The 15,128-nt window shown below is 56.2% G+C and overlaps 1 protein-coding gene across 14 annotated transcripts in view; it reads right to left on the bottom strand.

Annotated features, from left to right (window-relative positions):
* MYH9 (myosin heavy chain 9) overlaps positions 1–15,128 on the bottom strand; it is a 106,953-nt gene continuing 91,825 nt past the window's right edge. For 10 of the 14 annotated variants that reach the window (XM_077949795.1, XM_077949791.1, XM_077949794.1 and 7 more), the window contains 17 exons: positions 13,925–14,096; positions 12,270–12,482; positions 11,670–11,814; positions 10,831–11,037; positions 10,498–10,602; positions 10,070–10,222; positions 8,710–8,958; positions 7,372–7,584; positions 7,014–7,226; positions 6,539–6,700; positions 5,341–5,469; positions 4,504–4,592; positions 4,297–4,420; positions 3,764–3,972; positions 3,045–3,153; positions 2,735–2,907; positions 1–1,505 (listed from right to left, as the gene is read on the bottom strand). In XM_077949795.1, the coding sequence (XP_077805921.1) occupies positions 1,388–1,505; positions 2,735–2,907; positions 3,045–3,153; positions 3,764–3,972; positions 4,297–4,420; positions 4,504–4,592; positions 5,341–5,469; positions 6,539–6,700; positions 7,014–7,226; positions 7,372–7,584; positions 8,710–8,958; positions 10,070–10,222; positions 10,498–10,602; positions 10,831–11,037; positions 11,670–11,814; positions 12,270–12,482; positions 13,925–14,096 (2,783 nt within the window). In that variant the 3' untranslated portion in view covers positions 1–1,387. Of the gene's footprint in view, positions 1,506–2,734; positions 2,908–3,044; positions 3,154–3,763; positions 4,060–4,191; positions 4,421–4,503; positions 4,593–5,340; positions 5,470–6,538; positions 6,732–6,872; positions 7,227–7,371; positions 7,585–8,709; positions 8,959–10,069; positions 10,223–10,497; positions 10,603–10,830; positions 11,038–11,669; positions 11,815–12,269; positions 12,483–13,924; positions 14,141–15,128 lie in introns of those variants that run through there. The other 4 variants (XR_013399116.1, XR_013399115.1, XM_077949789.1 and 1 more) reach the window with 4 other exon arrangements.

Raw genomic sequence — 15,128 nt, 5'->3', positions numbered from 1 at the left:
TGGTAGCACATGGTTCTCTTTATTGTGACGCTCCATGGAAAACATCCGTAAACCAGCTTACTGTAGTGGTGACAGCCGCAACACATGCTAAGGCACTTTTATTATATAAAAAAGGGGTGGGGTGAGAGTTTCACTCACTCCTTTGTGACAGCAACTGGGACCTGAATTCAGAGCTTTGTAGGCATTACACAGCTTTTATATCGCTTCGTGATTTGAGAGTTTGTTTCCTTTTAAAAAAAAAAATGCCTTCTTGCCATAAGTCTCAATGCAGCATATACAAAAGTTAGAAATACAAGTAAATTCGGCAACCAGTGTAGACCAGTGAGGACGAGCTAACTCTCTTATAAACAAAGGCAGTGAGAAAGACTCGGAATTTTATCATTTATTACGAGAAAGGGGAAAAAAAGAAAACCTTGTTTTGCTTTCAAAAATATCTGTGCAGGTGGCAGATTTTTAAACTATACGAGTCAACGGTGCAGGTAAAGGACCCTCGGGCCCAGTCCTAGAGTAGACACGAGATCGCCTGGCAGGGCTGCTGGCCCCTCTAACGCTCTGGCTGTCATACTTGGGACAAGTCCCTTAACCATTAAATATATTTGGTCCCCAAAAGTGTTGGGAGAAGCCACTGGAAGGCTGCTGGCCTTCCCTGCTTGACCCCGGCAGCCTTGCTGTGGCAGAGGCAGGCTGTCCTCGGTAAAGGAGGGGAGGGGGCATTGCACTTGAGACATTTTAGAATCAGAAGGGAGACAGTGGACAGGGGCGCTGCCTGGGACAGGGTGGGGAGGAATCCACTCCTCCCCCCACCCCAGCATTCTGTGCCCTGCACAGAGGTGGAGCCCCAGAGCCTGCTCCTTCCGGACCGCCCAGAGCCACGGGAGTGGGAGGCCCAAGGGGCAGAGGTGTGTGAGGTCACCACGTGTGATTGCCAACAGCAAAGAAAGGAGGAGTGGGGGCGCTGGTGGCAGAGGTCAGGGAGGCTGACAACTGCGGGGGTTCCGACTACCAAAACACCTTCAGTCTGAAGAAAAATAGATTCATAGAAACTCTGGCCCCTCCCCGGGGGCCTGCCCTCCTCGCCTCAACATCTTGTGCTTTTTGGCAAGAGGGGGATGAGGAGCCTGCTGGTCGCTCTCTGCCTGGGCCCGGGCCCTGTCTCTTTGGTATCAGATTCTGAGCGGGGGAGGGAGCTGGAAGGGGATGCAGCAGAGGAAGCCAAATGCCCTCAACAACGCCTGGAGGGAAACAGGATGGGGGCACGGGGCTGAGGGCAGGGGGAGGCGCGTTCACAGCAGTCCCAAGAAGGTGGGGAGAGGCCTGCTGCAGGGTCTGGGAAGGGGAGGCTGTGGTGTCCGTCTGTCCATCCATCTCAGGCTGCAGGAGAAGAGGCTTATTCGGCAGGTTTGGCCTCAGCCCCATCCGCTTTGCCATCCACCTCCTCGTCGGAACCATCGCCAGCGCCTTTCCGGGCCATTCGGCGGGGCATGACAAACGGCAGGTCCCCGCGCCTGGGGGCAGAGGCAGAGGCAGAGGGTCAGTGGGCACAGACAGGCCAGGGGTGGCCGCAGCACAGCACACACATCTCAAAGTGAATTCGAGAGGGAAACCAGGCGCCTGGCTGCTCCCACCAGGAAGAAGCAAGGCGGAGCCTTGGGAGCCACAGGTGAGCTGGACAGGACCGCTCTCAGGAAAGCAGGCAAAGCTTCCCGCAAAATGTTTCGGTGTCAGACATCTTCACACACAACCATAGCACAAAAACAGTTCAGGCAAACAGGACCAATTACAACAGGAAAGGCACAGAAGTAAGTGTAAAATGCCACCCTCTGTTGCAACTCCTATAAAACCGGTGAAACCAAGACAGGTAAACAGGTGTGCTTGTTCACACAGAGTACAAAGCCGGGCACCCTCTTTCTACCACACGGCAGAAAATTCATATCCAATACTGACTCCTTATGCTTAAAAAAAGAGCACCATGAAGGCCTGGCACAGTGGCTCACGCTTGTAATTTCAGCACTTTGAGAGGCCGAAGTGGGTGGGTCACCTGAGGTCAGGAGTTTGAGACCAGCCTGACCAACATGGTGAAACCCCATCTCTACTAAAAATACAAAAATCAGCTGGGCATAGTGGTGCATGCCTGTAATCCCAGCTACTCCAGAGGCTGAGGGAGGACAATCACTTGAACCCGGGAGGAGGTTGCAGTGAGCTGAGACTGCACCATTGCACTCCAGTCTGGGCAACAAGAGTGAAAATCCATCTCAAACAAACAAACAAACAAACAAACAAGACCCCCATGAAAAAGAGGTAAGAAATGAAAATCTCAGAGAATAAGATCCTCTGCTTCAAACATTCACTACTTGTTGAGTGTTAACACTCCCTGGGAAATGCAAAGGAGCCTTTTTAACCTCTGTAGACATTGTTTGAGGCCCGTATTCATTTTGTAGATATTTATGAGGCACCTAATATGTGCCAGGACTGGGCCAGGTGGCCTCAAGCAACTTCTAATTCAAAAGACAACAGACTTTTAGGACAGGCTAGGAATAAACTACCTAGAGTTTACTGTGTGTTGAAAACACTAAGCTGAAGCCTCAAAGGCAAGAAGTCAGAAGGGGCAGAGATTGCTTTGTGCAGTCCTTTCTTGGTGTCATTTGTGGTTTGCTTGTGGGCTGTGATTGAGGAACAAGCTACCTTTTGAGAGAAGTGCCGAGGCAAAGGGGTGGGTTGGGCGGTGGGGGCTCACCTGAGCTTGTTCTTGAGGGAGCTGACCTCGCGGTTCATGGCATCGGCCGTCTCGGTGGCGTCCTCCAGCTCGCGCTGCAGTTTCCGGCGGGAGGCGTTGGCCCGCTGGGCCTCCTCTTCCGCCTCCTCCAGCTGCCGCTTGAGCTGCTTCAGGCGGGTGGATGCCTTGTCGGCCTGTGGAGATGGACGTGTGGCCCGTGGCCCTGGTTAGGGGCTCTGGGCGTGCAGCCAGCCAGCCTCACTGCCCTGCCTGTTGCCCCATCTGCTGCCCAGCCCGGCTGCCCTTCTCACTGCCCCACCAGCGCCCGCACCTGGTCCTTGTACTGCTCGGCGTTCCTCCGCTCATCATCCACCTGCAGCAGCACATCCTTCAGCTTCTTCTCCGTCCGACGCACCTGTTTGCAGGCTGCCTGGCGCTCCCTGCATGACAGACAAGGTGGCTCAGAGGGAACACCCTCCTTCAGAGGGTCCAGCCAACAAACCCTAACATGGACCACCCGTTCCCCGGGGCTCGCTGGCATCTAGGGATCACCTAGGGAGGCCTTTGCTGGACACCTATGTGTGCCTGGCTTCTTGTGATGGGCACTGCAAAAAGCCCCATTTACAGATGGGGAAACGGGCGCAGGTAAGGGAAGTGACACACCTCAAAGGGCATCTGTGTAACTGGAAAGGAGGTTTGGGGGCCTACTGTAACCCCCATTCCCTCCAAGGAAGTCTCAGTCCTGCTGAGCCCACAGAACAACTGCCCGGGTGGGCAGGACCCCCCTCTACCTCCTGCTCTGATTCACCCTCGGAGACAGCCACCGAAGCTCCTGGCTTTAGAGGTGGAACAGAGAATCCCGTTCAAACCCCACAAACTCCCCCAACCACCCAACTGCGGAAGGGATGTGGGCCCCATCAGGAGGGAGGGAAACAGCCCCCAGCACTCAGGAGACAGAGAGCTGGTTGTGGCCCAGATTTGGGCAGGACTGCAAGGGGGCTGGAGTTTTTGCCAGGACGGCTGGAGTTGGGCGGGGTCAGGGGCACGTACTTGGTCTCGTTGTCCAGCTGCTCCTCCAGCTGTGCGATCTTGGCCTCGAGGGCAGTGATGGAGGCCTTGTACTTGGACTTGACAGTGCCCTCCATCTCCTGCAGCTTGACCTTGAGCTCCTTGTTCTGGCGCTCCAGCTGCTGCCGAGCATTCTCGTTCTTCTGGGCGTGGCTGCGCTCCAGGTTCAGGTCGGTGTTGATCTGGTCGATCTACAGAAGGAGGGCCAGTGACCTCGGGAAGGGCTGGGGCCCTGGCTGGAGGGCACGAGCAGGGCCGGAGGAAGGTGGCAGCAGGATCTCACCAAACCCTTGGGGTCCAGAGTCGTGGGTCTCCCAGAAAAGGGAGGATTAGAAACTTCTGAACACCCAACACAGAAGCCAGAGGGGACTCTTTCATGTCCAGGTGCCTGGACATGTTCCCGTAAGCACCTGGGGAGCAGCTGGCACTTGGCCTGTGCTTCTGCCGGCTGGGTCTGAGGCCAGCTCTGCCGTGGTGGCTCCAGAGCCCAGGGTGGGAGAAGGCCTGGCACCCACCTGCAGGTTGGCCTTCTTCAGCCGGTCGTTGATCAGCTCCGTGTTGCCCTGCTCCTCCTCCAGCTCCTCCTCCAGCTGGGCGATGCGGGCCTCCAGACGCCGCTTCTCCTCCAACGCCAGGGCTCTGTGGGGTGGGTGGGAAAAGTGAGGGGCCTACCCCGGGGGCACAGCTGGTCCCCCTCAACTCTGTCCCCTCACTCAGCTCACCCTTTGCCACTGCTGTTGGCGATCTCATCAGCCAGCTCATCCCGCTCCTGCTGGGCCTGGCGCTTGGCACGCTCCGCGGCTGCCAGTTCCTGCCACAAAGACCCAGAGTGTGACCTGAAGGCAGCCACAGCCCTGCAAGACCATCCTTCCCAGCCCCGGGCACCCTCCTCTCAAGCCCTTCCCCAGGCCCACCTCCCCCAGGAAGCCCTTCCTCCAGAAACCCTCTAGCTCACAGGCTGGTGCCCCCTGCAGTCATAGCTTAAGCACCACATGTTTCTAAAACTCTTACATTTAAGTGCTAGGAATCAAGCCAGGTGCCAGGGTGTGGCGATAAGAAGTGTCCTGGCCTAACCAGGGAGACCATGTGGACAGAGCTACTCAGTGCGGCCCCTCCCTATTTGGGTGAGCCAGAGCCCGGAGTCAGCTCCGGAGGCCACAGGCAGATGGCTACACCCTGGTCGCACTCGCAGCCAGCACATCACACTGCAGGGCACCCTCCAGAGCCAGGAAACACTTCAGGACAGGCTCAGGTGAGACGGGTAGGGTGGCCTCCCAGACCCCTTCTCACCAGGCACCATTCATAGCAGGAGGTGGTGGCAGCCACAAAGCCTCATCTCATGTGAGGCATGCCAGTTTCACACACACACACTCTCATCATACCAGGGAGCCCCGCCATGTAACGGAACCCTGGAGGGAATCGTTTGTAACATGAGAGCCATCCCCAGCCAAATCCTGGAGCCCAGTCGGGACCCTAGCCCTGTCCTCAACTGAAGGCCCTACGCTGCCACCTGCTGGCTGCAGGGCAGCGGTGCCGCTCTCCACTGCAGCCCCACCCACCTCCTGCAACTGGATCATCTCGGCCTCCATGCTCTTCAGCTTCTTCTCGTTCTCTTTGGCCTGGGCCAGGATCTCCTCACGGGAGGCGCGGGTGTCATCCAGCTCGCGCATGCAGTCCTTCATCTGGGCCTGGGGTGGGGACAGAGGCTTGGCACCCCACCCAGCTCCCTGGCCCTCCACCCCTACCCTCGTGGGTCACCTCGCCAGCAGGGCTCATGGCTGGTGCTCCGCTCGATGCTTTATTTAACCAACTAACCGTGGTGACAGGGCGAAAAGGCAACTAAAGGCAAACACCTCTGTGACCCACCCCATCATGCACACTTTGACAGTGCTGGTCACCGTGGACGTGAGCCCAAGCTGAGCTTCATGTCCTACTTTCTGTCCCCTCCTGTGGGCCGGAAGCCGGTGCCCACGGTGCCACCCCTAATGTGCACCTGCCCCTCAAAACCAGTGCCCAGCCTGCCGGGCCGTCCTCACCACAGGCAGGAAACACCTTTCCTTTTGTTATTCTCCTGTTATTTGTTTGAACACTAAAGATCTTTGCAGATAAATCCTAAATTGAGATTCCCCAAACCAAAGAGCATGACTGGCTGTGTACAGCTCAACCACACCAGTAAAAAAATGCCACCAGCAATCACAGTAGCTATGCCCACAAACTTGACCACAGAGAGGTTTTAAAGTTTTTGTGGGTTTTTTTTTTACACTTAAAAAAATTTTTTTTAAACTAAGGTTATTCTTGTTACATGATATGGTGTATCAGAGCTGTTTTTACGTGGTAATTATTCTTTAATTATTGGTGAGGTAAAGATTTCCAAGTACGTGTCCCGCACTCTGGGCTGCTGCTCAGAACCATCACCCCAGAGCCCAGAAGGCTGGAGGGTGTCAGCACCCGGCTGATTCTGGAAATCTGCATTAAGTGAGACCTTCTCGAACTCCACCCATGTCTAGGCTTGTACTTGTTTGCTTCTGTGTTTTATGTACTCAGTCATTCACCGTTTTGCAAGTCTGCTGTTGGACTATCATGTTTCCACTCACCTCCGAGCCTCTGAGTCTCTGTCAGTGAGATGGGGCTGGAAGCACCCAGGACCTTCCCAGGAGGTGCCACCCTGCCAGGTTCCTGCCCCGGGCCCGGCACCTTCACATGTAGTTGGCTGGCTTGGGCCCCGCCCGCCCTCACCTGGGCCCCGCCCGCCCTCACCTGCAGCTTCCGCAGCTGTTTGATGGCTTCCTCCCGGTTCTTGTTGGCTGAGTCGATGTGAGCCTCCAGGTCCTTCAGGTCCATCTCCAGCTTCTTCCGGGCAGCCACTGCCATCGAGCGCTGCTTCCTCTCATCCTCCAGCTCTGCCTCCATCTCCCGCACCTGGGGGAAGGGAAATCAACAGCTTGGGAAGCTGGACCCACTCAGAGACCCTGCCCTAGCTCTGAACTCAGGAGCCTCAGGCCAGTTCTGCAGGATCCATGGGGCCTTGGGGGGCCAGTGGGGATTACTGACCATAAGAACTCTAAGAAGGTGAGTCACTGAACCCTGAGACAGGGGGCTGGAAAGGAGGGATATGGGAGGGGAGGCGTGGTCAAGGGGCCCTAACATAATCCAAGTGGAAGGAGAGAACAGAAGCCTGCGTGAAGCCAGGGCAGCCTTGGGCACTCGTGGGGAAGCAGGAGGCCATGCACACCTGTCTGACCAGCTGCTTCTTCTTCTCCTCGCTCTGCTCATCCCGGCCCTGCAGATCCCGCTCGAACTGGGCCTTCATGGCCTGCAGGTTGACCTCCAGCCGCAGTTTGGCGTCTTCAGTGGCCTGCAGCTCGTCCTCCAGCTCTTCCAGCTGCGTCTTCATCTCCTCCACCTGCTGCTCCAGGGCCCGCTTGGACTTCTCCAGCTCGTGGACCTGAGCCCCAGAGAGCCCAAGTCAGGAGCAAAGGGACTGGCAGGTACCGGGGTCTGCGAGACCCGGAGTCTGTGCACACAGCGACCCTCTGTGATGACCCCCCTCGGGCCCCTCCCAAGAGCCTGCTGCCAGGTCCAGCACTCACGCTCTTGCCCACGTCGTCCTTGGAGCTCATGAGGTCCTCCATCTCCGTGCGGAACTGCTTGTTGAGCCGCTCCAGCTCCGCCTTCTGCTCCATGGCTTCCTCCAGGGCCCGGGCCAGCGACAGCGCCTTGGTCTCCTTCTCTCGGGCCTCCGCCTCAGCCCGGTCGCGCTCCTCTGCGTACTTGGCAGAGATGGTCTTCTCCTCTGCCAGGAGCTGGGAGAGAGGTGGGCACCATGAGGCTGAGCACCACAGGCTCAGAGCTACGGCCCCCGGCGGGGCAGAGCAGCTGGGCCTAAGCTCCCTGGGGAACGCGGAGCCCAGAGGCCACGGCGGAGAGGAGCAGATCTAGGAAGCACAGGCCCAGGGCTGTGCCCGGGACAACACACACAGTCCTGTGCATCCTCATGACGGGATGACTGCCGACTGGGGCAGGCACTGCTGCGAACGCCATGTCGTAACATCTGTTTAATTTTCATCACTTACTAATCGTAACCCTTTATGGCATGCTGCCCCTTCCATGAGAGCCCTCCAAACCTGTAAGAGCTTTGGTTCTCCTGAACCAAAGTTGGCATTTGGTTGGCATTTTTCACGGAGTGAATGCCAAGCTGGCTACCAGGAAGCCTGAACCCCATTTGTGGTCTCCTCTAACGAAAGCTTCTGTCCCCTGGCATCTGTTCTCTGTGTGCACCCACCTGGCTCTATCCTATTTCCCCAGCTTCCCTTCCTTTTGGCCCAAACCTTAATTATTCCATGGGTGGCTGACCACTTCCTAAAGGGCCAGATAGTGTATTCTTTAGAGTACGCAGGCCCTACGGTCTCTGCAGCAATGGCTCAACCCCACTACCACAGCTCAAAGCAACCAAAGACAACGCGAGAACGACGGAGTGTGGCTGCGTTCACTCCATCTTTCCCCACGAAACGCAGTGGGCTGGACCCGACTGCCGCAGTCAGTGGCCCGGTGTCTTCTACTGTTCTGTCCCGCCCCTGAGTCCGCATCCCCCTCAGCTGCCCTCTGACATTTTGGAAAAGGAAGCGATATGAGGGCATAAATAAATCGTTTAAAAGACAGTCAAACCACTTAATTCCAGAAAATCTGAAAAATGTAAAAAACCAGAAAGGAAAAGTCACTCCTCAACCCACTGCATGAAGACACCCTCTTCCACTGGCCTTCCCCCTGGGCCCCTCGACAAGCCAGAGACGGGGGGGCCTCCAAGCGCTGCCCCGCACGGCCCTCCCGGGCAAGACCTTGAGGGAGCCTAGGCTTTCTCTGACGGGCCCTTCGCCTTGGACTCAGTGCTTGAAGAAGAAATACAAAGGATGGAGCCAGTGGCCACACACCTGGTCAAACTTCTTCTGCTTCTTCTCCAGGTTGCACGCGCTCTGGCGTTGATGGTCCAGGTCCACCAGCAGGTCATCCAGCTCCTGCTGCAGTCGCGTCTTGGTCTTCTCCAGCTTGTCGTAGGCGGCCACCTTCTCCTCGTGCCGCTGGCTCAGGCCCTCCAGGTCCTTCTGGAGCTTCCTCTTCACCTCCTCAGCGGTTTCCAGGCACCCCACACTGTCCTCCATCTTCTTCTTCATGTCGGCCACCTGGGCAGGAGCCAGGAGTAAGCAGACGCCCGAGATGGCACCTGCTCAGGTGGCACACCCGTCCCTGGGGCAGCTGGGAGCCTGCCTGCCACACCGTGGAAGGGGCACCAGGGATCCGCCCAGTTATGAAACCGCCTCCCCCAGTCACTTCCCTCTCCACGGGGGCGAGACAAATGGAGCTTCTGCAAAGGGGCATCCGTCTACCGTGTGAAGCCCGGGGGAGGTTGACCCTCAGGCCCACTGTGGGGGCTCCCAGCCCTCATCCACACCAAGCCTCTTGCTCTACGGAGACCGCTCCCAGAGAGCAGGGCCAGTGCCCTGTAGGGATGTCTGCGGGGTCCCCATCACCCAGCCCCATCCTTGCACTTGGAGATAAACCTGCAATCACGCACACTCACGGGCTGCTCCCACCCTGACTGCGGAACAGACTCCCAGCCCATCCCGAGGTGGCTCAGGCCTTCTGGCCTGGCATATGGAGGCCCAAGATAGGATCTAGAGCAGGAGCTCTGAATATATATTAGGCTACGGACCCCTTGGCAGTCTAGAGAGGCCTAGGGACTCCTTCTCATGACAATGTTTTAACAGGCATTAAATAAACATATGGGATCACCAAGGCAACCAGTACAGAAAAATGCAGTGTTCACACATTCTAAAACACCGTGGCTCAGGAAGCCACGTGCTGCTAGGTAGCACATCAGACAGCAAACTCGGCGCAGGCCCGGGAACCACGAGGCCAAGGAGCTCGGCCGCAACCCTGACAGGGTAACTGGCCATTTCTACAGATGACGAGGGTGCAGTGACTGCCACCACTGTGGCTTGCTGCCTACATCCATCATGGAAGCAATGCTGAATTTCAGCTAAAGACTGGTGAAAATAAAGGTGTAAAATAGTGAAAATAGTGGTGTCCCCCATCTAAGTCCACAGACCCCTGGATTCCTCTCCTAGGGACTCAGGCTGAAAGCCCTGATGTGGGAGAGCAGGGTGGGCTTCCCTGGGGGAGAGCAGCAATGGGCTGGCCCAGTGGGCAGGGCTGTCCTGCAGTGCCCAGGCCAGTGCCCGGCCAGCAGCTCCCCAGCCTGCAGAGTCAGGCCGGTTCCCCAGGCCTCCAAACCTGGGCATGGAGGGTGGCGATCTGCTTCTCCAGGTTGTGCTTGGCCTCCTCCTCCTCCTCCAGCTGCTCCCGGAAGGAATTCTTCTCGTCCTCCACCTGCTTGAGCTTGGTGCTCAGGCTCAGCTTCTGCCGGTTCTCCTCCTGCAGCAGCTCCTACTCGCAGGTTGAGAGGGGTGTGGGCGCTCAGGAGAGCGGTGTCTGAAACCCAGGAACTCCACACCCTTGAGGAGAGAGAGGAGCTGGTCCTGCTGATTTAGGGGATGGCCACGTAAAGACCTGATGGGAGCTAGGAGGACGCAGAGACCCACCCACGGGATGAAGGAGATGAAGGAGAGGACGGGCAGTCCGATGGGTTCTGGAGCTAATGTCGTGGACACAGGGGCCTTCCTGGAGGAGTTCACCTTCTGGGAACCTGGCACCACCCTTACCTGAGTGTCCTGCAGCTGGGACTCCAGCGCGGAGAAGTCCTTGGTGAGCTTGCTGGACTTGCTGTCGGACTGGCTGAGAAGCCCGGTCACGTTGTCCAGCTCCACCTGCACGGGGCGGGGAGACGCAAAGGACCATGGACCCAGCCCCACCGCTCCTGCCCCACCTCAGCTCCTTTACGTAAAGCTGGACCTGAGTCACAAGCTGAAGCGTGAGGGTCTGAGGAGCCGGTTTGAGAAGAGAGAGAGACACAGAGCACACATGCACCCGGGGGTCTGGGCCACCACTGCTGCTGGCACCCACTGCCCGCGCCAGGATCCCGGCGGAGGCCTCACCTGCAGCTTGGTGACCTTGTCGACCAGCTCCGTGCGCACGCGCTCTCCCTCGTTGAACTTGACCTGCAGCTCCTGCAGCTGCGCCTCCACTTTCTTGCGCTTGTGCTCCGAGTCCCCTTTGCCCTGCAGCAGCACCTTCACCTCATTGGCCAGCTCCCCCCGCTCATTCTCCAGGGTCTGCTTTGCCTTCTCGAGGTTGGCTTTTACCTGGCGGGGAAGAAAGCAAAGATGTGAGTGGCGGCCTCCTGACACAAGGCTGGCTGGTCTGTCATCACTGGACTCGAGATCCAGACATCGCTGCTGCTGCAGCCCTGACGACGGTGCGCCTGAGTCCTGGACTCAGAAGGCTCAGGCCTCATCTGTCCTGTCCTCTTCTCTCTTGGCTGGTGGGTGACACTTGGCTCCTGTCTTCACTGCTTGGGACCTCAGCTTCCCCATCTCTAAAATAATACCTGCCCAGCCTTCTACCCTGGGTAGAGGCCAGGTTCTAGGGCACGGCACTGGTGTTGCAGATGTTAGCAATATTTATAATGCAATGAGGGGAACTGTAATTGTTTGTAGTTAAGACTTCCAGTAAAGCCTGTCTGAAGCCTGATGTTCAAAGTAACGAAGTAATGTTTTCACCCTCACATAACCACATGAGACAGACCTATCATAATCTTCCCTTGTGAACAGGGAAACTGAGGCCCAAGTCACAAAGCCCCTTAGAGGGGGAGCCTGGCCTCAGAACCAGGCAGTTGAGTTGGATCCTGCAGCTGCTCTGCAGGACTGATTCGGATTCTGTGGGCCCAGCACGGGGAACCCTGCCTTCCTGCTGCGGTCTCAGGGAGGCTCCGCACCCGCTTCGTCTGCTCCAGCTGCTCCGCCAGCTCCTCCACGGCCTGCGAGTGCTTCTGTCTCATCTCCTGGATCTGGGCCTCGTGGGTCTTGGCCTCCTCCTCCAAGGTCTTCTTCAGGATGTTCACCTCCTGCTCACGTTTCGACCTGGACAGAGAAATCCCCTCAGAGTGGAGGCTGGGAGCACTGGAGCAAGGCTGTCCCTGGAGCTCTTCCCTGACCAAAGAGAGGCCTGACCAGGGCACAGGCACTCCAGGCAGCTTCTCTACCCATCAGCCCCTCCTGACCATCTATCCCATGGGCCAGCCTGAAAGACGCACTGTGAAAGGCTTCTGTAGCCTTTCAGCTTTAAAGCCCACCCTTGCCTCACCCCCAACTTTGAGTCAGGTTCTTCAACAGGCTTTCTACTCTGTAGACAGAAACCGCTGAGGAACCAGCAGCTTCCATGCCTGCTGGCGCATAACAGGGCCACGGGGCGTGCGCGCGCGCGCGTGTGTGTGTGTGAGAATGCGCGTGTGCACAGAGGCCCAGGGTCCATGTCTCCAAGCCAAGACCCCCGTGGCTGCCCTCCCCATCCCCAGGGACTTGGTCCCAGGGCACACCTGAGCTCCTGCTGGGCAGCTGTGGTATCCAGCGTGTCCTCCAACTCTGTTTTCAGCGCCTCTAGCTCTTCCCCAAGGTCCCGTTTCTGCTTCTCAGCTTTATTTCTGGAAGCACGTTCTGACTCCAGGTCTTCCTGGAGTTCCGAGATCTGAGATTCCAGCTCCCGGATCTTCTTAAGGGCCATGTTCTTCTGGGCAGCTTCCTCTTCCACTCTGCCAAAGCGACCAGCAACATCAGTATAAGGTCAGTTTCACCTCCAAGGAGCAGAGTTTGCGGGACAGGCCTGAGAGAGGTGCGGCAGCCAAAGCTGCCTCTGGTGGTCACAATCATGGCACTTAGGGTGGCTCTCAGTAGAAACAACATCTGAGGCAACCAGACTGAAGGGCAACACCCCTCTGAGAACTAGAAAACCTCATAGAGGAATCCTTTCAATTTCCAAAGTAAGATTCACTGCTTCAAATATTTTTAAAAGTCAAATGATTTGTGGCCGGGCGCGGTGGCTCACACCTGTAATCCCAGCACTTTGGGAGGCCGAGGCGGGCAGATCACGAGGTCAGGAGATCGAGACCATCCTGGCTAACACTGCAAAACCCCGTCTCTACTAGAAACACAAAAAAATTAGCCGGGAGTGGTGGCGGGCGCCTGTAGTCCCAGCTACTCTGGAGGCTGAGGCAGGAGAATGGCGTGAACCCGGGAGGCAGAGTTTGCAGTGAGCCGAGATTGCGCCACTGCACTCCAGCCTGGGCGACAGAGCGAGACTCTGTCTCAAAAAAAAAAAAAAAAAAAAAAAAAAAGTCAAATGATTTGTTAAATGGGAAGAAAAGGAAATAAAATATTACACCACAGGATGACTGTAACTCAGTAAAAATATGAAAGTGCTATGGACTTTAGATGGTTGTGAGGAGTCAACGTAGGTTCACCAATTAGAACAAACACACCACTGCACTGGGGGGTGTTGGCAGCTGGGGAAGCGGTGCGTGAGTGGGGCAGCGGAAGATGGAGAAACTTCTGCTGATTCCTGCTGTGAATCTAAAACTACTCTACAAAATAAAGTCGCTTTCTTTTTTTTTTTTTTTTTTTTAAAAACAGAGTCTCGCTCTGTCACCTAGGCTGGGGTGCAGTGGCGCGATCTTGGCTGACTGCAACCTCTGCCTCCTGGGTTCAAGGGATTCTCCTGCCTCAGGCTCCTGAGTAGCTGAGATTACAGTCGTGTGCCACCACCCTGGCGAATTTTTTATATTTTTGGTAGGGATGGGGGCTTCACCATGTTGGCCAGGCTGGTCTCGAACTCCTGACCTCAAGTGATCCATCCAGCTTGGCCTCCCAAAGTGCTGGGATCACAGACATGAGCCAACATGCCTGGCCAAGTCTTTTTTTTTTAAGTGTACCTATAGCAAGAAATTAGCAAAGGACTATTGTAGGTGGGTGATAGAGTTGTGGATGACTTTTTTTCAAATTACAAACAAATAAACAAAAGACAAATGAGGCCCCTCACTGTGCCCTGAGTGCACAAGAACTGCTTTGCTATGAAATAAATGGCTCTTCTAAGACAACAGTGGAAAGAATGCTCACAGCTCTCTGGTGCAGAGAACTAGGCCCAGCAGCAAGCAGAAAGGGCTGGCCCAGGCCACCTGGCCTCAGGCGGGGTCCTCACCTGGCCAGGGCGGCCTGGAGCTCCTCCTCTTTCTTGGCCAGCTGCATCTTGAGCTCCGCAATCTGCGCCTGGAGCTCGGCGATCTGGTCGCTGAGGTCCGTGGAGTCTCCCTCCAGCTTCCGGCGGGTCTTCTCCAGCTCCTGTCGCTGCTTCTCCTCCCTGCGGAGGCGCTCTGCAAGGAGCGGGGAGCCCACATAGCCCTCAGTGCCGTGGGTTCTGTCTCCGTGTCAATTACTTATACAAAATACCGAGCACTCGTTATGAAACGTGTGTCAGGCTGAAAGCATCACAAATACACAGACACTCACACCCAACTCCTGCACGCAGGAAGAGGACATCACCGCAAACTGCCAGCCCCTGGCGTGTCTCTCTCCAACTCACCCCTCGTCCTTCCCTGCCAGGAGTTAAGTACTCTCCTAAAGCTGGTGTTCGTAACCCCCTTGGTTCCCTTGAAGGTTGTACCATGTCTGTATCTCTAAAAAACATGTTCAATTTTGTGCGAATCTCAACTTTTAAGATGGAACTGCCTTGTGTGAATTCCACAGTTGGAATCACAGAGTCAGGGCTCGGTGTCTAGCTTTATAACTCTGTGATGTCACTAGGGAAAGCTACTTTCTATACCTCGTCTGAATAACAAACAAAAGGAGACGGCCTACTTCATTAGGATGGTGTGAGGGGCCAATGAGTTACTATCTTAAAAAGCACCTAGAACAGTGCCTGGCTGGTGATGTTTATTCCCTGCCATGCCTTTGCCACCCCATCCCATGGTCTTGAGATGTAGCCCGTGAAGTTTTGCTGGAATAGATGTGTATGGACATTTATCTAGCATTCCATGATGTGAATACACCACAACTTATTTATGTACCCGTCCTGCAGCTGGCAGGCATGGGGCTGTGTTCATCGCACACTCTGATACACAACGCTGCTGCAAGCATCCTGCTCACTCTCAGCGCAGACGGCTGAGTGATGGATGGAACGGCCGGGTCACCAGCATGCCAAGCTTCAACCTCACTAGGACCGCTGGATCGTTCTCTAACGCCGTCTACCAGTCTGCAGTCCCAGCAGCAGCGTGTGTGTGCTCTGACGGCTCCGTGTCTGTGTTAGCGCTTATTAGTGTCAACCTTTCATGTCTGTCCACCTGGTGGGCGCCACCCCTAGACCTCCTGGATGACCAAGTCTTCCGCGCTCCTCCCAGGTGAGGCAG

Source organism: Macaca mulatta, chromosome 10, assembly GCF_049350105.2.
Source record: "Macaca mulatta isolate MMU2019108-1 chromosome 10, T2T-MMU8v2.0, whole genome shotgun sequence".
Classification (NCBI taxonomy): Eukaryota; Metazoa; Chordata; class Mammalia; order Primates; family Cercopithecidae; genus Macaca; species Macaca mulatta.
The sequence above is the reverse complement of the archived record's forward strand: the minus strand, read 5'-3'. Positions and strand labels throughout refer to the sequence as shown.